The following is a 23,059-nucleotide window of genomic DNA, read 5'->3' on the forward strand; positions in this document are numbered from 1 at the left end:
CTGGGATTTAATCCCAGGTTTCCTGACTCTCAGTCAAAAACACTTTGGACTGCACCATACTGTCTTTTTTCCTACACAGAAATATCTTCATACAGTGTGCTTGCCAAGATGGGCAATATGTGCATACACATCTAGAGTCATCTTTGTACTGGCAGCTAACATTCAATGTGGTTGGTATATATCTGTGTAATGTGACTGATGGGCATAAATGTCCTTGCTTTCTTTCCTCTGCTTCCTCTCCTCCCATACTTTTCCTTCCATACTTTTCCTTCTGTTATGTTACCTTCCCTCCCTTCCTCTTCCCTCCCCTCCCCTCTTCTTCTCTTCTACTGTAATGATCTGTTTCCCAGGGGCCTGAAGCACAGAGCAGTGACCCTAAGATTCCCGAGTCCATTGCCAGTTCAGAGGAAGAAGCTGCCAAGTGGAACAGTATCACCAAAGGTCTCTGCCCTATGTCTCTGCGGCTACAACATGAAGATGGCAGCATTTGGAACTACAGAAACTCAGGAGACAGGTCAAGGGAAATGATAGCTTCCTTTTTGCCCCACGTGGCCAACACGTCAACCTACATGTTTAAAGGCATCATCAATTTTGCCAAAGTCATCCCCTGCTTCCGGTAGGATATGGGGATATATTGGGGAAAGATGGTATAGGAAGGGGCAAAAAAATGGCATCAGTCAGGTGGTCAACAAATATTTATTAAGTACTGTGTGTCAAGTACTATGTGACTATGCTAAGTGCTAGAGAAATTAGTAAGGGCAGAGATTAAAGGGCTCTAAGGTGGGTCTTCCTTCCTCTGAATGTGGATGAGATATCAGTATCCTCAAGGCTCTCTATTTGTTTTTGGCCAGCCAAGATTCAGGTTTTTCCCATGAAGAGGAAGGAAATTTGTGACCACTTGGTGTCATTTAGAGAGTAGAAGAGATTTGGAAAGGAGCTCTGAGCAGAGTGGCCCTCAAGACAAAGGATCACAGGCAACTTGTCCCTAAGGAGGGGATTGGGAAGACTGGGCTAGGGAATGTTGATTACCTAGCATTGAGCAAGCAAGCTATCATCAGGTGTGCTGAGTTCATATGATGTTGCCACCAATGCTATGCTTACCCTTTCTAGTCAGCCGATAACTGGGGGCATGAGGAAAGGGAGGAGGCTCCAAGCCAACTTAATTTATGGATTGTTAAAGGAGGTGACCTTAGAAATTATCTAATCCCTTCCTTGATCATACAGGTGAGACTGATGCCCTCAAATGGTAAATGACTTCCCCAAAGTTATGCAGGGAATAAGTAGCAGAGTTAGGATTGGAATCCAGGTCTTCCAATTCCAAATCCAGGACTCTGTTGCCAGTAACAGAGGCAATGACCTCCTGGACCTGGGATAAACCTCAGAGACCCTTCAGCAGTTTGCTTGGGAATGATGAGAACCTGGGGGTCACTTTCTACCACTCTTGGGGGAGGGGATACTGTGTTTGGCAATGGAGGTTAAGGCTATGGATGGCTGCTTGATTTCTTTATACGTGAGCAGCAGGTCTTGGGTTCTTGAGTAAGAACACATACATGTCCTTTGGAGTTGAATGGAAAAGGCTTTGACTTTAATAATCGAATAGAAATAGATTCTATTGAGATGAATCCATTTTCTATCCTGTCCCACAAATCTACCTATCAAGTCCCTTGTCATTGTTTTGGGCACCCATGGGCAAGAGGTTATGTACATGTCTATGCCTAGTGGTCAGGGACACAGATGGATCAGTGGGGAAATGGAAGCTCATTTGAATTGTGCTCCTTTGGTGGTCTGGGAATTTTCCCCCATTTCTGGTTTGCTTCTTCCAAGGCTGTTGGAGATAAGAGGAGACTAGGCTGAGCTAAGCTGGTCTGTGCTAAACTATGCTGGACTTACTCCTTGTGGTCCTACTGTCATCCTTTGCCTAGTTTCCTCAAACATGTTCAGAAAAGATTGGGAGATGAGAATCCCTGCTAGTGAATGGGGAGCTGGTTGGACAATATACTAGGTTGTTAAAAAGAAAGAGACGTGAGGGGCAGCTAGGTGGTGCAGTGGATAGAGCACTGGCCCTGAAGTCAGGAGGTCCTGAGTTCAAATCCAGCCTCAGACCAAACACTTGGCACTTACTAGCTATGTGGCCTTGGGCAAGTCACTTAACCCCAATTGCCTAAAAAAAAAGAGAGAGAGAAAGAAAGAGACGTGGAGAGAATTGCCACAGTGATACTTTTCTTGTGCTGTCCCTACACCAGAGAGCCACATAAGCTATGTCTACATAGCCCTACTGAATCAACCACCATTTTGACTGAATTGACACAGTTGAGCTAATTTGACTGAGTTTTCCCCCTGTGGAATTGATTAATTGCGTAGTATTATATAATGCAAGCTGAGATGGTAGTGAGTTGCCAGTCACTGAAGAACTTCAGACAAAAGCTAGATGACCATTTGATGAGGATGTTGTGGGAAAGAACTGGAATAAATGGCCTCTGAGGGCCCTTCCAACTCTCAGATCCAATGTCCAAGGACCATTGCTACTGGAGGTCTGGACTTGACCCAGAGATTCAGCAGACTCAGGGCAGAAGGACATCGTTAGAACCCTGAGTAAGCCTCTGAACCACCCTGAGGAAATTTCAGGAGCTTCCAGACTGACCTGAGGTTCCCTCCCAAGACTCCCTCTTCTCTGCCTCTTCGTTCACTCCAGGTTGTAGTTTCTTGGCACTTTTAAGACCTCCCAGAACAGAAGCTACCTTGGTCAAGGAACAGATTCTCCAAAGGACCCCTGATCTGTAAGCTCAAAGTGGCCTGGAGATTCATCCTCTCACCCCAGGGTTCAAGAACTGGTGCCACACTGCACTAGTCGGGTCACTGGACATTCCTTTATCACTTCCGTGTAGGAGCCTCATTCCACAAATGGGGTAGTGCCTTGAATGACAGCCAATATGGTTAATGAAAGGGCTATGTTCCAGTGAAAATCTGTTGTCAAGGGAAGAAATTATAGAGAGATTTCAGAGTATATCCCCTAGCCCTTAAAACATTCTGACGGGGTGTATCCTCTCTCCCTTTTCAGGAGTGGTGAGAAAGGCAGACTGACCTTCTTCAGGGTAGCCCCACACAGAGTTACAAGGGACCTCCCTCATTCTTAGGTGGCCAGGCCACTTGAGCTCCTCTCCCCAGCCATGTCATCTTCGGATCAACTCTGGACTAGCTCTGAGAAGCCTATTCTTGAGATAAACTATTACCATAGCCCCCTGCCACAGGCCACCAATGACCGTCTACATCATTGGGAAGATCTATTTAGTTTAGAGTGGAGGAGATGATAGAGTAATAATAACAATAGCTACTGTTTACATAGTACTTACTGTGTGCCAGGCACTGTGCTAAGACCTTTACAATTATTATTTCACCTGTTCCTCACAGCAATCCTGGGAGATAAGTGCTTTTATTATCCCCATTTTATAGTTGAGGAAACTGAGGCAAACAGAAGTTAAATAGCCAGGGTCACACAGCTATTAAGTGTGGGAGGTCAGATTTGAATTCAGGCCTTCCTGACTTTAGGCCCAGTGCTGTGCCTGGCTGGAGTAGGAAGGGTACTGTACAGTATGAGAAGGGTTCAATTACTCAATAAACAATTGCTTCTGGATTATAAGTTTGTAGATTAAATTTTTGTAGCTCAGTGCTCTGTACACAGCAGATGTTGAGAAATGTTTTATAGTAGTGAACTGTTGCCTTGTATAAACCTTTAGGTTCTGTGGCAGATGCAAAAAAGTATGAGCCATAAACTACCCTGAAAAAGCTTATAATCAGGGGCTGCTAGGTGGTGTAGTGGAGGCAGGAGGACCTGCGTTCAAATGCGGCCTCACACACATGACACTTACTAGCTCTGTGACCCTGGGCAAGTCACTTAATTCCAATAGCCTCACCAAAAAGAAAAAAAAGAAAAAGCTTATAATCTAGTTGGGCATATCAAGTATAAACCCATAACAGTAAGAACATCTGATATTTTTTCAGCATCACATGCATTTCAGCAGTTAATGGGCTACTTTCTCCCTCCCTTCTCTCAGAGAATTGTCCATTGAGGACCAGATTTGTCTGTTGAAAGGGTCCATGGTTGAGCTGTGCCTGCTGCGCTTCAACAGGGTGTTCAATGCAGAGACTGCAACCTGGGATTTCGGCCGATTTTCCTACTACATAGATGATCCGAAAGGCACGTGATTGGTCTTCTCCTGTCATTACATGAGTACAGAACCAGAACTAACTATTTTTGCTGCCAGGGCAAGAAGCAGCAAAGCATGACAGGGGCCAGCAGTGTGAAGTGCACCTTCGATTGCCAGTGGGGAGACTGCTGGAGGGCGTGGGGAGAGGATGTCAGGCGGTGGCACAGCTCCCCTGGGGTACAGCTGTCAGTCACACCTTCCATAGCCAGAGGCGTGCTGGAGAAGGCTCAGATTCGGGGGCCTGTTAAATTATCAGTGTTAGCGTTTACACTTCGGAAATTGGCAAATGCTGCCCATGAAGTAAGGCTTAACTAAGTGCTTTGTTGATTGGCTAGACATAATGAAGTACTGGAGAAAATGTCAATAATGCAGATTACACTTAAAAGTGTGCCATGGGTATATATTTTTTTCTTCTGGAGAGCTGGTTTTTAAACATTTGTCAGCAGTGAGCTCTCTATAGCTTCCTATTTTAATTATTCTTATTAAGTAAGTAAATTTGGTTGTTTCTGCACTGGTAAAGGATTGCAAATGCTCATGGGATCATAGATAGAGAGCCTGAAGGGACCTCAGAAGCTGTCTAGGCCACCTCTCTCCTTATATGGATGACAGAACTGAAGCTAGGGAGGCTGTGACTTTCCCAAAGTCACATAGGCAGTGAGTATCACAAGCAGGATTTGAACCCAGGTCCTCTAAATCCAAACTAATGCCAGTCAGCACCCTCTATATTTTTGTACCCAGGGTGAAAAATGCCTTTTGCCCTGTCTTCATGCCTTACAATTTTACATGAGTTCACCTAACTGACCTCTCTGGCTTTCTTTAGGCCCCAACTAGAATCTCCCTTTCTACAGGAAGCCTTTCCCAACTCTTCTTAATCCCAGTGCCTTCCCTCTGTTAATTATTCCCTATTTATCCTATATATGGTTTGTTTACATATATTCATTTGCATATTGTCTTCTCCCATTCGATTGTAAGCTCCTTGAAGGCAAGGACTGTCTTTCACCCTTTAAAAATTTTTTTTTGTATCCCTAGCACCTAACACAGTGCCTGGCACAAAGTAGGCACTTAATAAATGTTTATTGATTGATTGACCCATTCCCAGAGAACCTGGAAAGGGTGAAGAGGGAGAGGAAGAAATATACAGAATGGGGGCAGCTAGGTGGCACATGGACAGAGCACCAGCCCAGAAGTCAGGAGCACCTGTGTTCAAATCCAGCCTCAGACCAAACACTTGACACTTACTAGCTGTGTGACTCTGGGCAAGTCACTTAACCCCAATTGCCAAAAGAAAGAAAGAAATATACAGAGTGGAAGGAAAGGGGCTCACAATCCCAGCTGTCAAAGTCTCTGACAGGGGCAGCTAAGTGGTGCAGTGGATAGAGCACTGGCCCTGGAATCAGGAGGACCTGAATTCAAGTCTGGCTTCAGACACACAATACTCACTAGCTGTGTGACTCTGGGCAAGTCACTTAACCCCAATTGCTTCACCAAAAAACCAACCACACAAACAAAACAAAAAAACCCAAAAAACCAACCAAGAAACCAAAAAAAACCCAAAGTGTCTGACAAAGAAGGTGCTTCTCTTGTGAGATATTGTGAAAGCCTGGGTTCTTTGGGAAGCCTGTTTTTGCAAATAAGGTGCTCACTCAGTTATATGGCCAGGGCTGCTACTTCAGGAGGGTTGAATGATTAGAGAGCCCCCATACCTACCTTGGCTGACAGCTGCTCTCTTACTGGACTCTACAGGGTTTTGGCAGTACTATCATACGGATCCTGTAATGAAATTACACTACATGATGAAGAAGCTGCAGCTACGTGATGAAGAGTATGTGCTAATTCAGGCCATCTCCCTCTTCTCCCCAGGTACGGTAGCCCAACACTGCTCCTGGCCTTCAGTCTCAGCCCCGACTTACTTCCAAGGCAGATTCAAACTTGAGGGGAACTACCATCATACTCTTCAGTGAAAGGTCCTGGTAGTCAACCACTTAGGAGATCTCTTTCCTGTCTCAGCTCTGTCTTTAGCCTCTCTCTGTCTCTCCCTCTCTCTATATACAAACATATTATATATTATCTAAAATATACACAAACATGTATACATACATATATAAAAGGATTGTCTTTGTTCCTTCTCCCTCCTTCTTCTTCCTCTCCCTTTCCAAACTCTATCTCTTGATATAGATATGTAGATATAGATCTCTATAGAAAGATCTCTTTATAGATATATAGAGAGATTATATATGTATGTGTGTAAATATATATATGTATGAGAGACAGGCAGTCCTATTATATGTTAGGTCTGAGTATCTTTCTTCTTTCTTCTCTCTCTCTCTCCATGTATGCATGTATGTACACATAGAAACACCAGAGACATACACATGTCTATACACACACACACATATACAAAATATTTAAGACTGTCTCTTTTCTCTTATCTCTAACATATACGCACATGCACACATGTTATACAACTTTGGACTGCCTATATCAGAGCCTCCGAATCATACAGCCATGGTGTTGTGTCTCCCTGTGGTCCCCAAATGTGCACAAGGAGAGAAAGCTTCCCTCTAAGAAAATGCCCTACACTTGGGTTTTTCTGGGAGTGGGGCTCCCCAGGAGAGGGACTGAAGAGAAGTTCCTCCCTGGGCTTCTTTCACTAGAAGAAGAATCTGTGGCAAAGTCACAGGGTGATTGGAAGCACAGTCCGTATCTCTCTCTCTTCCTTCATTAACATCAAAGCCCGTCATTCCATGAGACAAAGTTACCCTATCATGCTAGGGGGAAAGGTGCTGAACTTGGGGAAAGGGAGCAGTTTCTCCATCTTAATGCCCCAGGGATTTCCCTTGCTCCTGCTCTTTCCTTAGATCGACCAGGTGTGGTCGAGCATTGTGTCGTGGATCAGCTGCAGCAGAGATTCACCATGACACTGAAAGCCTACATAGAATGCAAGCGACCTCAGCCAGAGAACCGGTGAGTGAGGACAGCCGGCACTGCCTCTCAGTAGAAAAGGCCCCCAGAGTGAACGTCTCGACTTCATTGCAGGGGAGTGGGTTTATGCACTGCTTCACATTGGATGCTGTTCTCCACACTTACGGGGGAAGATTACTAGGGACTGGCTGAGAGAAATCAATCAAACAGAAAGCATTTATTAAGCACTTACTGTGTGCCTGGCACTGTATTGGGCACTACAAATCCATGTACATAGAATGAAACAATCCTTACTTTCAAATGGGGGTTGTGACAAGTACATACATAAGTATATACAGAAGGAATACAAAGTACCATAATTAAATACAAGGTAGTTTGGGAGGGACTTTGGCAGTAGCATGGGATAGGCTGGAGTGGAGGAAGACTGGCATGGAGACCAATTAGGAAGATGTTGCAAAATTCCAGGCAAGAGATGATGAGTGCTTGAACTAAGGTAATAGCTAGGTGAGTGAAGGGAATGGGCAAGATGTGAGAGTTTGGGTTTTTGCTGGTCACACTTTTCTTCTTGATACTCTCTTCTTTCTAGATTTTCTAGGCCCAGCTTTCTCCAGGTTATCTCCTCCTTTTTAGACTCCATTGCTGGTTGGACAGTGACTAGAAATGGTGATCCAGGCCATGCCTGCTACCTGGGGATGCCCCCTAAGGCTCTCTCTGGGGCTCTCTTCTTTTCTCCTCTATGCTGTTTCTCTTGGTGTTCTCATCAGTTCCTAGGGATTCAATTGTTGTCGCTATGCTAATGATTTTCTGCTTTCCTTATCCAGCCCTAAACTCTCTCCAAAACTTCCAGACAGCATCTCAAACTGGATGTCCTATGGACATCTTAAACTCTACATATCCAAAACAAAACTCACTATCTTTCCCTTCAACACCCCACCCCCCCACCGCCTTCTTAACTTTGCTGTTATTGTGTGGGATACCACAGTCATGCAGGCTCATAACCTAAGCGTCATCCTCAACTCCTCACTCTCCTTTGCCCCCCATATCCAGTCTAATGCCAAGTCCTATGGTTTTTACTTTTGTAAAATCTCTCATCTATGACCCTTTTCTCTTCAGACATGGCCATCACCCTGCAGGCCCTCATGACCTCATATTTAGACTATTGCAATAGCCTGCTGGTGGAGCTGTCTGCCTCAAGTCTTCCTCAACTCCAGTTCATCCTCCACTCAGCTGTCAAATTCACCTTCCTAAAGCACATATCTGACCGTGTTATACTCCCCCTTCAATAAACTCCAGTGGCTCCCTATTGCCTCCAGCGTCAAATCTAAATTCCTTTGTTTGTCATTCAGAACCCTCAAGAACCTGGCCGTCTCCTACCTTCCCATATTCTTATACCTTACTCCCGTGTACGCTTCAATCCAGTGACGCGGGCTATCTTGCTGTTCCTTGCAGAAGGCACTATACCTCTTGATTCCAGACATTTTCATTGGCTGTCCCCCATGGCTAGAGTTCTCTCCCTTCTTATTTCTGCCTCCCAGTTTCCCCGACTTTCTTCAAGAACCAGCTAAAAATCTGACCTTCAGCAAGAAGTCTTTCCTGATTCTCCTTAATGCTTGTATCTTCTCTCTGTAGATTACCTCCAGTTTACTTTTACTGAACACACACACATACACACACACATTCTTGTTTTTACTTAGTTATTTGCCTGTTGTCTCTTTCATTAGACAATAGCTCCTTATGAACAAGGACTGTCTTTTGCCTTTCTTTGTATCCCCAACAGAACAGTGCCTGACATAGTAGGTGTTTAATAAATGCTTAGTGACTGGCTGACAATTGGAAACCAAGGAAGTTGTAAGAATTGGAGGGGGTGGAGCTGAGCCAGGCATGGAGGATTTATGTCTGTTGGTGTGTGAGTATGTTGCTACTTATGCACCAAGAGCAAGGAAAAGACTTGGATTTGTGAGACCACTCACTTGCTTAGCCTGGGCTGCTCTTATTTCTCTTCTGCTCATGTGAAAGCCAATACTGAACAAGACTAGTCTGGGATCTTCTAGAAGATGGAAATTGAAAACAATTGACTGAGTAATGAGTGTGGAGACATGGAATGAAATAGAGTCCTCCAGCAAAGATATAACCCTAATGTTTGATAACCACTGGTGTAAGTTTACTTAGTCAGGTCCGCATGTATTAGGTGGGGTAGTATGGTGTAGTGGATAGAGCACCAGACTTGGAGCAATGAAGACCTGGGTTCAAATCTTGCCTTAGACACTTACTAGCTGAGTGACCCTGGGCAAGGTGCTGAACTTCTCTGGAGTGTGTTCATCTATAAAAATCAGAGGATTGGACCCCATGACCTCTAAATCTATGATCCTGTTGGATGTGTTTTTGAAGGTGATTCTAACACCAACACTCAATTCAGGTTTGATGTTGGGAGGAAATGAGTGACTAAAAAAGTCATTGAATGGTTAACAAAATGCAATTAACTCTGACCTAACATCCCCCCATCTAAATATGGAAATGTTTTGGTCATCAGTGGTAAAGGACATGGTGACTGACTCAAGTGAACTTCAGAAATCTGCCAAGTTCCATGGCCCTAGATTCCAAGTGGCTAGGAATTTTATGCCCATAGATGACCAGATGCCAACAAAGCTGGGGCCATTTGGGCTTATGGACAGATTTGTCTTCGTTTTATGTAAAGCCTCCCCATGTTGTGGGTGGGAGGAAAGAAAGTGCCAGATGCTAAAGGCGTGGAACCTCTATTAGCTATCCAAGTTCTCAAGCCATACCAAGCTATACCAATGCCTACTACATTGTCAACACTGTACTAGGTGCCATAGAAGACATAGACAAAGAAACTTGCCCTTAAGAAGCTTATACTCTTGGGGAAGCTAGGTGGCGCGGTGAATACAGCACCGGCCCTGGAGTCAGGAGGACCTGAGTTCAAGTCCAGATTCAGACACATAACACTCACTAGTTGTGTGACATTGGGCAAGTCACTTAACCCCAATTGCCTCACTAAAAAAAAAAAAGAAGAAGCTTATACTCTCGTTGGAGAGTCAAGAGTAACACAAAAAAAAACCCAAAAAGAAGCAATGTAAGATGATTAGTGTAAATTGTGTGGTCTAAACATTAAATCCTGTAGTAGATCAGGGCAGAAGAAGGTCAGTAAGACCTAGAGTAGTTAGGACATGTTTCCTGGTCTACTTTGGAAGGTGCAGAGGAGTTAGCTGGGCAGTAAAGGTGGAGGAGCAAAGAACAAGGCCACAGAAATCAAGAAATGTAAGGAGGGTGCGTGTTGGGGAACAGTGGCAAGGTGGTACAGCTAGGAAAGGGCCCCTAAAGTCAAATGGAAGAGTTTAGATTGGATGTGATAGGAAATAGGGAACCACTGGAGTTTCTGTGCCTCATCTTGGCAGGGATGTAATTTGGGATTCTTGGAAGCTGAACAAGCCGAATGTAGGCTTGGCCAGGCCTTATCACATTGGAAAAGGTCCAGTGATGGACTGACTGTATGCCTGTTTTTCACGGACCAGCCTCACTCATCACCAGAGGCATGGCCACAGCAATTCATGTAACTGTGCACTAAAATGAAGATGGGTTAGGACCTCTGTTCATAATGGGTCTCCTTACACAGATGAAATTACAGATTCTGGAAATACTGAATTATGGAGTTTTGCTCTTAACTTAGCAGTTTGTCAAATGTCAGTGACATACCATAGGATCAGAGAGTTAGAGCTAGTAGAGGCCTTAGAGACCATGTCCAACCCCTTCATTTCACAGATGGGGAAACTGAGGCCAAAGGTGGTTTACGTGACTTGCCAAGGATCACACAGCTAGTAAGCATCTGAGGTGGGATTGAATGCAGCCCTTCCTGATTCTATGTCCAGTGCTTTCTGTTCATTGCACCGCGCTGTCTCTCATATCTGACACTGTTGACCAGGCTTGATTCAGCTTCCAGAAACAAGCCATCGCAAGGTTAGGTAGTGCTTGCCATGGATGCCCCATGGGCTGGACCTTGGCTGCTGCTCTAAACTTAAAGAATCTCAATCATCTTTTTTAATTGTACTATGTTATGAAAATGCTTGTTTTATTCCATAAATTAAAAATAAAATAAACTTTTTTTTGTGGGGGGGGTTGGCTAGGCAATGGGGTTAAGTGACTTGTCCAGGGTCACCCAGCTAGTAAGTGTCAAGTGTCTGAGGCAGAATTTGAACTCAGTTCCTCCTGACTTCAGGGCCAGAGCTCTATCCACTGCGTCCCCTAGCTACCGCAAAATAAACTTTTAAAAAACACAGTCTACCTGGGTTAGCCCTAAAGGAAAGGATAAGGATGTTCTCAGAAGCTGAGCCCTCATTTTTGATTCCTACTGGCTAAAGGTCTTACCCTATTACAACTTGCATGGGATAGGTTCAGTAGTGAGCAACAGGGAGACTGTGTAGACTCTCAACTATAACCAAGAGCTTCTTATCCAATGACACTTGACTACTGCTCAGAGAAATGAAACCAGCCCCTATAGCATGTGTTTCCCTCCCTAAATCTACCGTCAATGGTACCAGGACACCACTGGACCCCTAAGACAAAGGATGAGGGTGGAGTGGGGAAGGAGAAGCCAAACACAAATTCCACAGCATTTCCTAATTTTTTCATCTATGCCCTCTCTTTCCCTTACCCTTTGCCCCCTCTTCCCTTCCCTGCCCCCCACCTATCCTACAGTTTTTTGTTTCTGAAGATCATAGCCATTCTCACAGAGCTCCGAAGCGTCAATGCCCAGCACACCAAGAAACTGCTCAAGATTGAAGACCTCCATCCCTTTGCCACCCCCCTTATGCGGGAGTTATTCAACATAATGGATGATAAGGCCACCGGCTGTTGACCTTTGTCTGGACAGAAATCAGCAAGAGTCAAGAACACTCTGTGATCTGACCTGCAGGGTCCAGCCTTAACCTCTTGGATTTGTCCTAGATCTTCAGTCCTTTCAGTACTCACTCCCATCTGACTTTCCTGGAGAAAAGTGATTGTTCTCTGAGGTACCTCCTCACACTTATCAGATTAGCTAATATGACAGAAAAGGAAAATGATAAATGTTGGAGAAGATGTGGGAAAACTGGAACACTACTGCATTGTTGGTAGAGCTGTGAACTGATCTAACCATTTGGGAGAGTAATTTGGAGCTATGCTATAAAACTGTACATACTCTTTGATCGAACAATACCACTACTAGGTCTGTATCCCGAAGAGATCATAAAAAAGGGAAAAGGACACACATGGACAAAAATATTTATAGCACCTCTTTTTGTAGTGGTGAAGAATGGGAAATTGAGGGGATGCCCATCAATTGGGCAATGGCTGAACAAGTTGTGGTATATGAATGTAATGGAATACTGTTTTGCCATAAGAAATGATGAGCAGGCAGATTTCAGAAAACCTGGAAAAACTTACATGAATTGATGCTGAGTAAAGTGAGCAGAACCAGGAAAACATCATACACTGTAACAGCAACATTGTACATGATCAACTTTGATAGACTTATCTCTTCCCAGCAGTACAATGATCTTAGAAAATTCCAAAAGACTCATGATGGAAAATATTAATCCACATCCAGAGAAGGAATTATGGAGTCTGAATGCAGATGGAAGCATATTATTTTCATTTTTTTTGTTGTTTTTTCTTTCTCATGGTTTTTCCCTTTTGTTCTGATTCTTCTTTTACAACATGACTAATGTGTAAATAGATTTAATATTATTGTGCATGTACAAAAAAGAAAAGTGATTGTTTCCCCCTCAGTCTGTACCTCTACCTCATCCTTAGATACTGAAGCAGTTGGCATAGTAACTTCCTGGTTTATGGGCGCTGCAGCAGAAAAATTTTTCTCCAGAAAAGATGCTGCTGGTCTGAGAATGGAATTCTAGTGAGATATGGTGATGGTACCCAATGAGGAAGGGCTGGGCAGACTCAAAGCTCAGATCTGGGTCTGTGGAACTACATCTCCACCTATATTCATTAGTACCTCATTCGTCATTTCCTCCACTCTTGCACCTACTTCTTGCTACATAAATCTAACCTCCACCTTCTCCCATCTCCTTGTCCAGATTACCCCACACCTACTCTGCTTGAGAGCTCCTTGATTTGTGTGCATGCATGTATGTGTGCACGTGCTTGTGTATGCGCACTCCTGACTGTCTCTATGGGAGTAACAAAAAAGATGATTTCTCCTGGTAGATACCCATCTTCCTGCCCCATGTCAGGGAGCGATACATTAGAGGCATGCTCTCTAGCCAGCATATTTACTTGCACTCAACCTCTAAAGTGGAGCAGTTAGGTGGCACAGTGGATGGAGCACTGGGCTGGAGTCAGGAAGATCCGAATTCAAATCTGACCTCATTCACTAGCTTTGTGACCCTGGGCAAGTCCCTTAATCCTGTTTGCCTCAGTTCCTCATCTGTAAAATGAGCTGCAGAAGGAAATGGCAAACCACTCCAGCATCTTTGCCAAGAGAACCCCAAATGGGGTCACCAAGAGTCAGACATGACTGAAACAACTGAACAACAACACACCTCTGAAGTAGGTATACTGGTACGTGGCTGTTTGTGTGTGCACGCACATATATCTATGTGTGTATGTATATGTATATGTATATATATTTGTTCCTCTTTCTGTACATATCATCAGCATTAATAAGAGAAGTGATGGTACATCTAGTCCAATCTTAGCTAAAGCAGTAATACCTTTTGCAGCATCCTCGAAAAATGGTCATCCAGCATCTGCTTCAGCACTTCCAGTGACAGCAGGCTCATTGCTCACTAAGGGAACCCAATGCCCTCTAATTGCTAGGGGTTCTCACCAGACTCTACCCCCTTGTAACTTCTGTCCGCTGCTCCTGGTTCCTTCCCTTGGGTCAAGCAAGACAAACCCAGTCTTTCTTCCCCATGACAATCTTTCACATACTTTAAGGCATCTATCATATTTCCACCTAAGTATTCTCTTCCTCAGGTTATTGCCACAGTCCACTGTGTGAGGTAGGGTCTTCAGTCCCCTGTTCCTTCTGGTTGCCCTCCTCTGAATGTCATTCAGCTTGTCACCACCCTCATATATCTTCATTTATCCTTGTATGTTTGGAGTGTATGCTTGGATATGTATGCAGTTGTTCATCTCTTTGAGGTCTAGATATGAATCTGTGTAGATATTGTAGAGAAAAGGGCGCACTTTTGCAGAGGGCATTTACCTGGCAGGAGAAAATCTCTGTGTGGTTATATTTATCTCTGTGTATAATTAAAATGCGTAATTCATGCATATACTTGTACTGCTACTGGCTGATGTATCTATGTATCAGGGAGAGCTTTATCAAGAATAACGGTCAAAAGGGCAGCTAGGTGGCGCAGTGGATAGAGCACTGGCCCTGGAGCGAGGACCTGAGTTCAAATCCGACCTCAGATCCAGACACATAACACTCAACTAGCTGTGTGACTCTGGGAAAGTCATTTAACCCCAATTGCCTGACCAAAAAAAAAAAAAACCACGAATAACAAAAAAACCAAGAATAATGGTCACATTCAGCTAATGTTCATGACAGGGAAGAGCAACCAGCAAATTCTTTTTTGATATTTCTACTCCCCAAACTAAGTTTTATTCAGAGAGAGCTGACTGGATTATGTTAAATTGATTGTGATCAATTAGTACCTGAAAATATGCTTGAATGTCCACAAGTTACTTTGCAATGTCATGAAACCACTTCACATCAAGAAATTTAGCCAAGCAAACATTTTGATGTGTTTGTAGTTTCATTTAAGGCAGAAGGACTTAATTAAGAATTAATTAACCCTGGAAATGAATGCATAAGATTTCCAGAAATTTTGAAGCCATGGAAAACTTTTTGCGCCATAGATTGGGGTAAAAAGAAATTTTTATTAAAAAAAAGTACATATATGGAAACATGTCATATTTTTAGAACTAGAAAAGGCCTTTGAAGCCATCTAGGTCAGTTCCTCCATTCTATATATAGACAGAGAAATTTGATGCAGAGAGGTGATGTGAGCCATTGCTGGTCACACAGCAAGTTAGTGGCAGAACCAGGATTTAAATTCAGGTCTCCTGATTCCCTAGGCCATTATTTTCTCCGTCACATACAGCTTGCTACCAAGTGTGCTCCTTTTTTTTCTGGGGAATAGCAGTACAGGAAGAAAAAGTTAAATTAAAATTCACTTTTTTGCATCCTTTGCAAATTTAAAAGTCAGTTTATTGTTTTAAGAACATAAAAACGTATTAGGTATATTTTGGTTTGTTCATAAAATGAAATATACCTGCTTAAATTGAATGTGTAGTCTATTCAGACAATAGCTATGAATCTTCTAGTTGAATTTACTTCTGTTATTTTTTTTGTTTGTTTCGAATTTGACAAAGGAAGAGAGAAACTGCTAAAGACTGTGTCATCTCAGTTTTTATCAGCAACTGACTTTATAATAAGAAATAAATGACTGACTTTATCATAAGAACAGGGAAATTACTAGTTTTTTGGATTTAGTTTTCTTCACAGATTTCAGAGAGTCTGAGAGCTACAAAAGACTGTAGAGAAAGCACTCTTTCCAAAAAGGAAAAATAAAAGAGCCCCACACCTAAACCTACCGAGTGTCACTTGTGCTACATGAAAACTTTGTCAAAGCACTTTGGAAATGCATTTGTCATTAGACAGTATATGCAAGTCCAGTGTGTTCTCCCCCATTCTCCCACCCAGAACAACCAAATCTAGAGAAATTTCATCTTGTATCATTCAACAAAGAAGAATATGTCCTTTGGGGTCCTTTGTGGATTTCAAGGTCATAGGACCAAAAGGATTCAGGTTATAACTTTCCTTCTTTCTCTGACTCTTCTCTGTCCTAGGCCTTCTGTGTAAAGACATGGGAGCTTCTTATTTAAAATCTCTACAGGTAGAAGTCGATGCTACTCATTGCCAGTGCCTACTCCCAAACCTCCTCAGGACAGGAACTTCTCCACCAGCCCTTAGTCCAGGAGTTCTTTCCCTTTTTGTATGCCCGGGTCCCCTCTGGTGGCCTGATGAATGGTGACCTTCTTCAGAATAACATTTTTAAATGCGTAAAGTAAAATACACAAAATCTCAAAGAAAATCAATTATATTGAAATAAAGATGTCCTAGGTCAAAACTCAATAGCAGAAGTAACATAATGAGGTAAGCCCCTAATTAAACATTTGATATTGAGAGAAAGCAGATTGAGGTGACGAGCCAAGGGTCTCCAACCTTCTTCTAATTTTTTTTTTCATGAACTAGAATCATAAGAACATAGGATTTAGAACTGGAGAGGCCCTGCCTTGCTGCCATGAGGAAACCAAGCCTCAGAGAGTTTAAATGACTTGATCAGAACGACATTTGGATTCTGTAATTCCAAGTTCTTTGATTCTAAATTCAGTGTTCTTTCCAATTCTAGCCTTGAGGGGTGGAAGAAGTGACAATGGTACAGTTGTGACCAGGGGTGGGGAACATATGGCCTTGAGGCCACATGTGGCCAGTTCTGTGATGTTTGGATTCAGTCAAAGGGCCGCATGTGAGGACTTAGAGGGCCACAATGTGGCCTCCAGGCTCCAGGTTCCCCGCCCCTGGTTGTGAGGATGGGCTTTACCTCCTCCATGCCATCAGGCTACATGCCCACATAAATGAACAATGAGGGTTGGAAGCATTGGCTAAAATAGGGAGGGAGAGGCCTGAAGAGTAGAGTGTACAGTACAGGATTAGAGAAGGCAGGAGAGGCTTCAGGAGAAGCTCACACTATGTGGACGCCCAGTCCAGAGCCTGGCTCTGCCAGAAGAGGAGCTATGTTCATAAGGTGTTAGGGACATTGGGGAATACTTAAAAATGTAAATTTCCAACCTTTTTGTGGGTGAGGAACTTCTAAGTTCCCTTCTAGCCCTAATAGTCTCCAATTCCATGACTATTCACATGGAGGAAGGTAGGAGTGGGGCAAAGCCAGACCCCTGAGTATATGTCTAAGCTCCTGGGCCCTGCCTCTCGGAGGCAGCCTGGCAGAGCTTTCTAATGTATGGTGCTGGCTAACCATTGCTTTCTGCATCAGTGAGGAGGCTCTGAAATTTAGATGGAAGACAAGACAGGCTGTCTTTTTCATGGAGGAGAGGGAGCTGGAGCAGCAGCTACTCAGCTTCCTATAGCTCTCAGTCCCAGAGCTCCTACCAAGCCCTGGGTTTTGGCCACAAACTGGTCCAGTTCCAGAGAGATGAGCGCATCTGGGCAGTGGTCCAAGGGGTCCCCTCTTAATAGGACAACCAAAGGAGCTTCCTTCCTTGTTCTGCTTTGGATGGGACATTAGACAGCCTCTGTTGGTAATAACAGTTTTGCCTATAGAAAGCCTCGACCATGTCCCTTCCAAAACTACCCAGCCAGGGTGGTACATAAGTGGCATAGGCCTCTATTCAAATTTGGCTAATGCCTATCCCAGGCCATATCAGGTGAAGCCAGGTGCTCCACTCCACCTGGATACATCTGATATTATTCATTGCACTTTGTGCAACCACTCCACAAATGAAAACATCATTCCTTTGATTCCAGGGGCTCTTTTTAAAATGCAAATACCTTTGGGAGAGTTGAGGTTGTTAGATAGTCACACCTTAATGCTACTTTACATAAGCCATGCTATCATACTTCAGTCTTCTCCCAACCCCAGCTTGAGACAGCTGGCCACCCAAGGGAAGTGGGAATCATAAAGAGACCATGGGGTATGGGCGAGGAAACATGGGGACTAGCTGACAATCTTAGGATGCTAGAATAGCTGGCTTCTTGAAAATTAAGACCAGGGGCAGCTAGGTGACTGTCTGGATAGAGCACCGGCCCTGGATTCAGGAGGAGCTAGCTGAATTCAAATTCTACCTCAGACGTGTAACACTTACTAGCTGTGTGACCCTGGGCAAGTCACTTAACCCCATTGCCTGGCAAAAAAAAAAAGCAAACCAAAAAAAAAGAAAAGAAAATGAAGAACAGCTCCACACATACAAATACACAGATGTATATATTCTACAGAGTCTGATATATTCTGCCAATTTAATCCCCATTAGATTGTGAGCTTCTTGAAGGAAGAGCTATTTTTTACCTCTTTTTATATCCCCAGCACTTGGTACAATACTTGGCACATAGTAAGTCCTTCATAAATGTTTACTGACTGGCTGACTGACAGTCTACACCTCTCCTCTCTCTGTTGGGATAAGAACCTCACTGGCCTGTTCTCTAGTCACAGCTTTAAATGAAGCCTTTCATCTCTCTCTCAATCTACATTAACGTTTCTTCTTTTTTTTTTTCCCTCCTGCCAAAAAGAGAACTACTCTATCCATACACCACTTTGTAGGTTATTATTCCTCCATCAGTCTTTCACTATTAGTTACTTTTCCATAGTTCATTTTCAGATGAAGCTATGTCCATTAAAGTCATAGCAGGAGTTCAGAAACACACAGCCTCACTTTAAGGCAATTAGAAGGGCAGTAATGGTTGGGTAGATAGAGTGTTGGCCCAGGAGCCAGGAGGATCAGAGTTGAAATAGTAAGTAGGAAAATGCAAAATGGTTAAATAGTCTTTTGACTCACACATAAACTGGATTTAAGTGAGGCAGAGTTGGGCAAAGTCGGCCTCACTCTCTCTTCCAGAGTCATTGAAGTCCAGTGTCAAGACAAAAGCCAAGATGACTGGTTTTAGCTCAAAATGACGTTCATGACCTTGGCATCTTTGCTGCCTAACCAAGCTCTGAATACTCCACAGGGCCTGCTTTCACCACCTTTAGGGCCTATTGGAACAAATTATTCACACCTTCCTATTCCACCGGGGAAATCTTCACATGTTTGGGTAGACACCCCTCCACCCCACTAACTCACCAAAGAGTTTGAGTCCTGTCACTGCTCTCAACCTGGTTTAACCTGTCTGCCAAGACTATCCCTGGGAAGAAGGATTAAATGTATTTTACTTGGCCCTAGAGGGTAGAACTAGAAACAGTGGAGGGACATTACTGAGAAGCATCTTTCAGCTCAATAACAGGAAAAAATTAGAGTAGTGCCCCCCAACATAAAATTGGTGACCCTAAGAGGTCAGTGGGTCTCCCTTCACTTTGTCTCAGAAAGAATGGCAGATCCCATAAGGGTAGAATTGGTTTTATTTTGTTGTTGTTGTTGAGGCATTTCAGTCATACATGATCCCATTTGGAGATTTCTTGGCAAAGATACAGGAGTGCTTTCCCATTTGCTTCTCCAGATCATTTTACAGATAAAGAAACTGAGGTAAACAGGGTTAAGTGACTGGCCCAGGGTCACACAGCTAGTAAATGTCTGAGGCCAGATTTGAATTCATGGAGACACATCCTTACTCCAAGCCCATCATTCTATCCACTGTGCCACCTAATTGCCCTTTTGTGGAATTGGTAAGGGTAAAGATAAGACCTTACCACTGTGGCCCTTAAGACTTTCCTGCATTAGGGTCCCATCTGCCCATCTTTTCCTTCTGAGGAAAACAGACCTTGTCCAACCTTGGAAGACTAAAAAGACGTAGAACGCCTGCTACAGTTGCTGCTGCTGATGCTGCCGCCACTATATCACCACGCTCGCCATCACCATGTCCCGCTCCTTGTGCCTGCCCACCATATCCCTGTTCATGAGGAATGTAGCTGGGGACACTAGGTGTGTGTCTGAAGACTTGTGCGGGAATTTGGTTGTTATGGTCCCATAGTTGATGTGTATGTGCCACTTGATTTCTACCCTTGTCATCCAAGAGGATTTGCTTGTGTTCAATTTGAAGATGTTTGTGATGCTGAAGATGCCCTGCATAATTTGGACTGAAAATAGATTTGTGGATGTCAGATCAAAATCCAGTCTGCACAAGGGGATCGCAAAACACCAAATCAAATGAAAGCCAAAGAAGGGAGAAATGTATGCAGCTATTCCTGCTGTGATGACTCTGACAGATATAGGCGATCCAGAAGCCAAAATGACGAAAGGAGAAGGTCTAGGAGTCATTCTTTTGATTACAACTACAGAAGATCTTAGAGTCCAAGAAAGAGTAGAAGACATGTGGCCTGAGACTTGATTTGACTCTTGATTTCATCCTCATGGAGGGTAATATTGCTCCAATCTCTCTTGCCCAAAGAATCTCCCACCTGGCACAACATTAGAAGGACTTCTGAAAGTCTGAGAATAAAGAGTAAACTGAATAGCAAATACTAATAAAATAAAAAGGACATAGAACAAGGAAGCATGGGCACAACAGCACAGGGCCCTCCAAAGGGAAGGGACTGGTATGAGGAACATTATCAGCAAAGACATTATGGGGAAAAAAATAGCTCAGTAATGGACTGAAACATACAAAAGCTGACAGAGGAAAGCGTTAGAAGAAAAGATCCTTCTCAAGAGACAGGTGTTTCACCACAAAGGACATTAGGAGATCACAGGATCATGGATCCAGAACTGGAAGGCCTATCAGGTCATCTAGTCCAATTCCCTCATTTTACAGATAAGGGAAATAAGCCTGGAGAGAGTGAGTAGTATGCATCAAAGGAAGGATCTGAATCCAGAACTTCAGACTCTAGAGCCAGTGCTCTTTCTGCTGTACCATACTGTGCTTTTTTTTTTAATCTCCTAGAGAAAATGAAGAAGATAACACAACAGATTCTGCGAGATTCCCTGAAAAGACCACGGAGTAACTCTAAGCATTTCTACAATGGTTCAAAAGAATAATCAAAGAATTAAGGGAAGATATCAAAGAAAGAATAGAAATGATACATTTTAAGGAAGAAATTAGCAAGTCTAACCACAGATTAGAAAAATTAGAATAACAGAGACATTCTTCATATCAGTAGATTCTCTGAAAAAACAAAAAACATTAGAATGCAACAATGAAGAAACAGAAAGAAAAATGACTCAAATTTCAGACATCTCATTGATTCAGGAGTTTGTCCAATGATACAGATTGAGCCCCATCCATCTTGTATCATTCTTGGCCGTTTCCTCCCAATATTTTGCTACTGAGGATCTAACCAATGTTCTGGAAGACCTTCCTTTCTTTATCCTGAGGTTGCTGTATACCACTAGAGCACTCCGACCAAGTCATCATCTGTTAGTCTTGTTCTTCATTGGTTACATGTTGTGGCCTGCTTAATGCTTATGATGTCCTACTCTGTCATTATTCTCTGTGTGATGCTCATTCCTTGGAGGCAGTTTCATTCCATGTCTTCCTGCCTTATAGCAACACCAGTAAAATATTAGTATTGAAAAGATGGATCTTTATTTTCACAGGAAGTTCATGGTCAATAAAAGAGTCTTGCAAAGCAAAAATTCCCTCAAGCAATCCAGCCTGCTCCTTCTATTCAATTCTTGGCCCGATACGTTGACCAGAGTCTGTATAGTCTCCTACGTATGTTTACACTATTTTTTTAAAAAAAAGCTCCATAAAGTGAAATTATTTCTATTCTATTAATGACCAATTATTAAATTAGAATTAAGGCTTTTTTCTCTTTATTTCCTTATTTAGGGACCAGCTTCTATAAGTCAGTCAGTCTCAGGACATTGTTGGTAGATGAGATTGTCCATTCTGGGAACATGCTTGTTGGTGGGCCCCATTACAATTAGAAGACCTTACTTCTGTTTAGAGTGTAAACAGAATCTAAGCTAGGTGAATTCTTGCCCTTAGGAAATTAGCCCATGTCATTGTATCCCTCCATTAGAGTTTAAGGTAACTCCCCATCTCATGAAGGAGAAAACCAACCAGAGCGGTTGGGTAGAGGTGGATTCTTTTGTCAAGACTGCTGGAGGTGTCTGAGTCTCATGATCAAGCCACATTCTCAGGAGGAAGAGCTAAAGACTTTTAGCCCATCTCCTCATTAATATATCTACTCCCTCATTAATTCTTCACCAATGAAGGTTGATTTTCACCTATCAAGGACACCTTCTTTGCCAAAGGTATTTAGCAATTCAGTGATTGTGAGAAATGTCAGCTAGCCTAATGAATAAAAGGATTATTAATTACCCAGAAACTCTGTCTCTCAGTCTTTTGATTCATCTCCAAGGTGTCCATCTACAGGAATACTTTTTTGGATATGTAGCTATGATTTTATCTAAAATTGTTTCATCAGTATTCATTAATGGTATTGGTTTATGATTCTCTTTCTTTGTTTTATCCTTCCATAGCTTAGCTACTAAGGTTATATTTGTGTCATAGCAGGAATTTGTTAGAGTGTTTTCTTTCTCAAATTCTGAGAATAGTTATGTATCAGTTGCTCTTTGAATGTTTGATAGAATCAACTATAATTATGCCTGGATTGGGGTTTTTTATTTTTTGTTTTGAAATTTAATGCTTCCTTTACAGTTACCTAATTCATTAATCCTCTTTTTTTCTATTTGTTAATATGCAGACGATTCTCATTATTTGTGGTAGTTATATTCTATAAAGTTGCTGTGAATTTTGAATTTGCAAATTGCTTTCTTTAATTTAATTAGCGAATTTGTATAATTACTCCTAGGGGAAATAGGTTCCTGTGGGCATCTAGTCACATTTCCATCATCAACAGATCAATACATAACCTTGTTTCATGTGTGCTTCTGTTTAAAGATACCTTATTTAAAAATACGTATATAGAATCTTACAAATTGTTATATGCAATATTTATAATAAAACAACATTTCAATTATGACATTTTTGTGTAGTATATTCCACTGTACTGTGATTGTGCTACTTTAAGTCACTCAGTCATATGTATATAGACAATCCACATATATAGTATTCCCATGCAGTAAACATATAGAGTACAGTGAACACATATTATATATTGTATAGTACAGAGATGCAAGTCCTAAGAACATTAAACAAAAATTAAGCATTTAAAGTTTTATAAAAATATTAATTGAAATCTTATTTTTGATGGAGCCACAGGATGTATGATGGGATG

The 23,059-nt window shown here is 42.6% G+C and overlaps 1 protein-coding gene across 1 annotated transcript in view; it reads left to right on the forward strand.

Annotated features, from left to right (window-relative positions):
* NR1I2 (nuclear receptor subfamily 1 group I member 2) overlaps window positions 1–22,804 on the forward strand; it is a gene marked incomplete at its 5' end in the record, with an annotated part of 42,073 nt that extends 19,269 nt beyond the window's left edge. The window contains 5 exon segments of the mRNA XM_020985840.2: window positions 351–616; window positions 4,053–4,195; window positions 5,949–6,065; window positions 7,064–7,169; window positions 11,838–22,804. Coding sequence (XP_020841499.1) covers window positions 351–616; window positions 4,053–4,195; window positions 5,949–6,065; window positions 7,064–7,169; window positions 11,838–11,997 — 792 coding nt within the window.
* Between the last annotated feature and the right edge of the window lie 255 nt (window positions 22,805–23,059).

This window comes from Phascolarctos cinereus, unplaced genomic scaffold, assembly GCF_003287225.1.
Source record: "Phascolarctos cinereus isolate Bilbo 61053 unplaced genomic scaffold, phaCin_HiC Scaffold_726;HRSCAF=1367, whole genome shotgun sequence".
NCBI classification, from domain to species: domain Eukaryota; kingdom Metazoa; phylum Chordata; class Mammalia; order Diprotodontia; family Phascolarctidae; genus Phascolarctos; species Phascolarctos cinereus.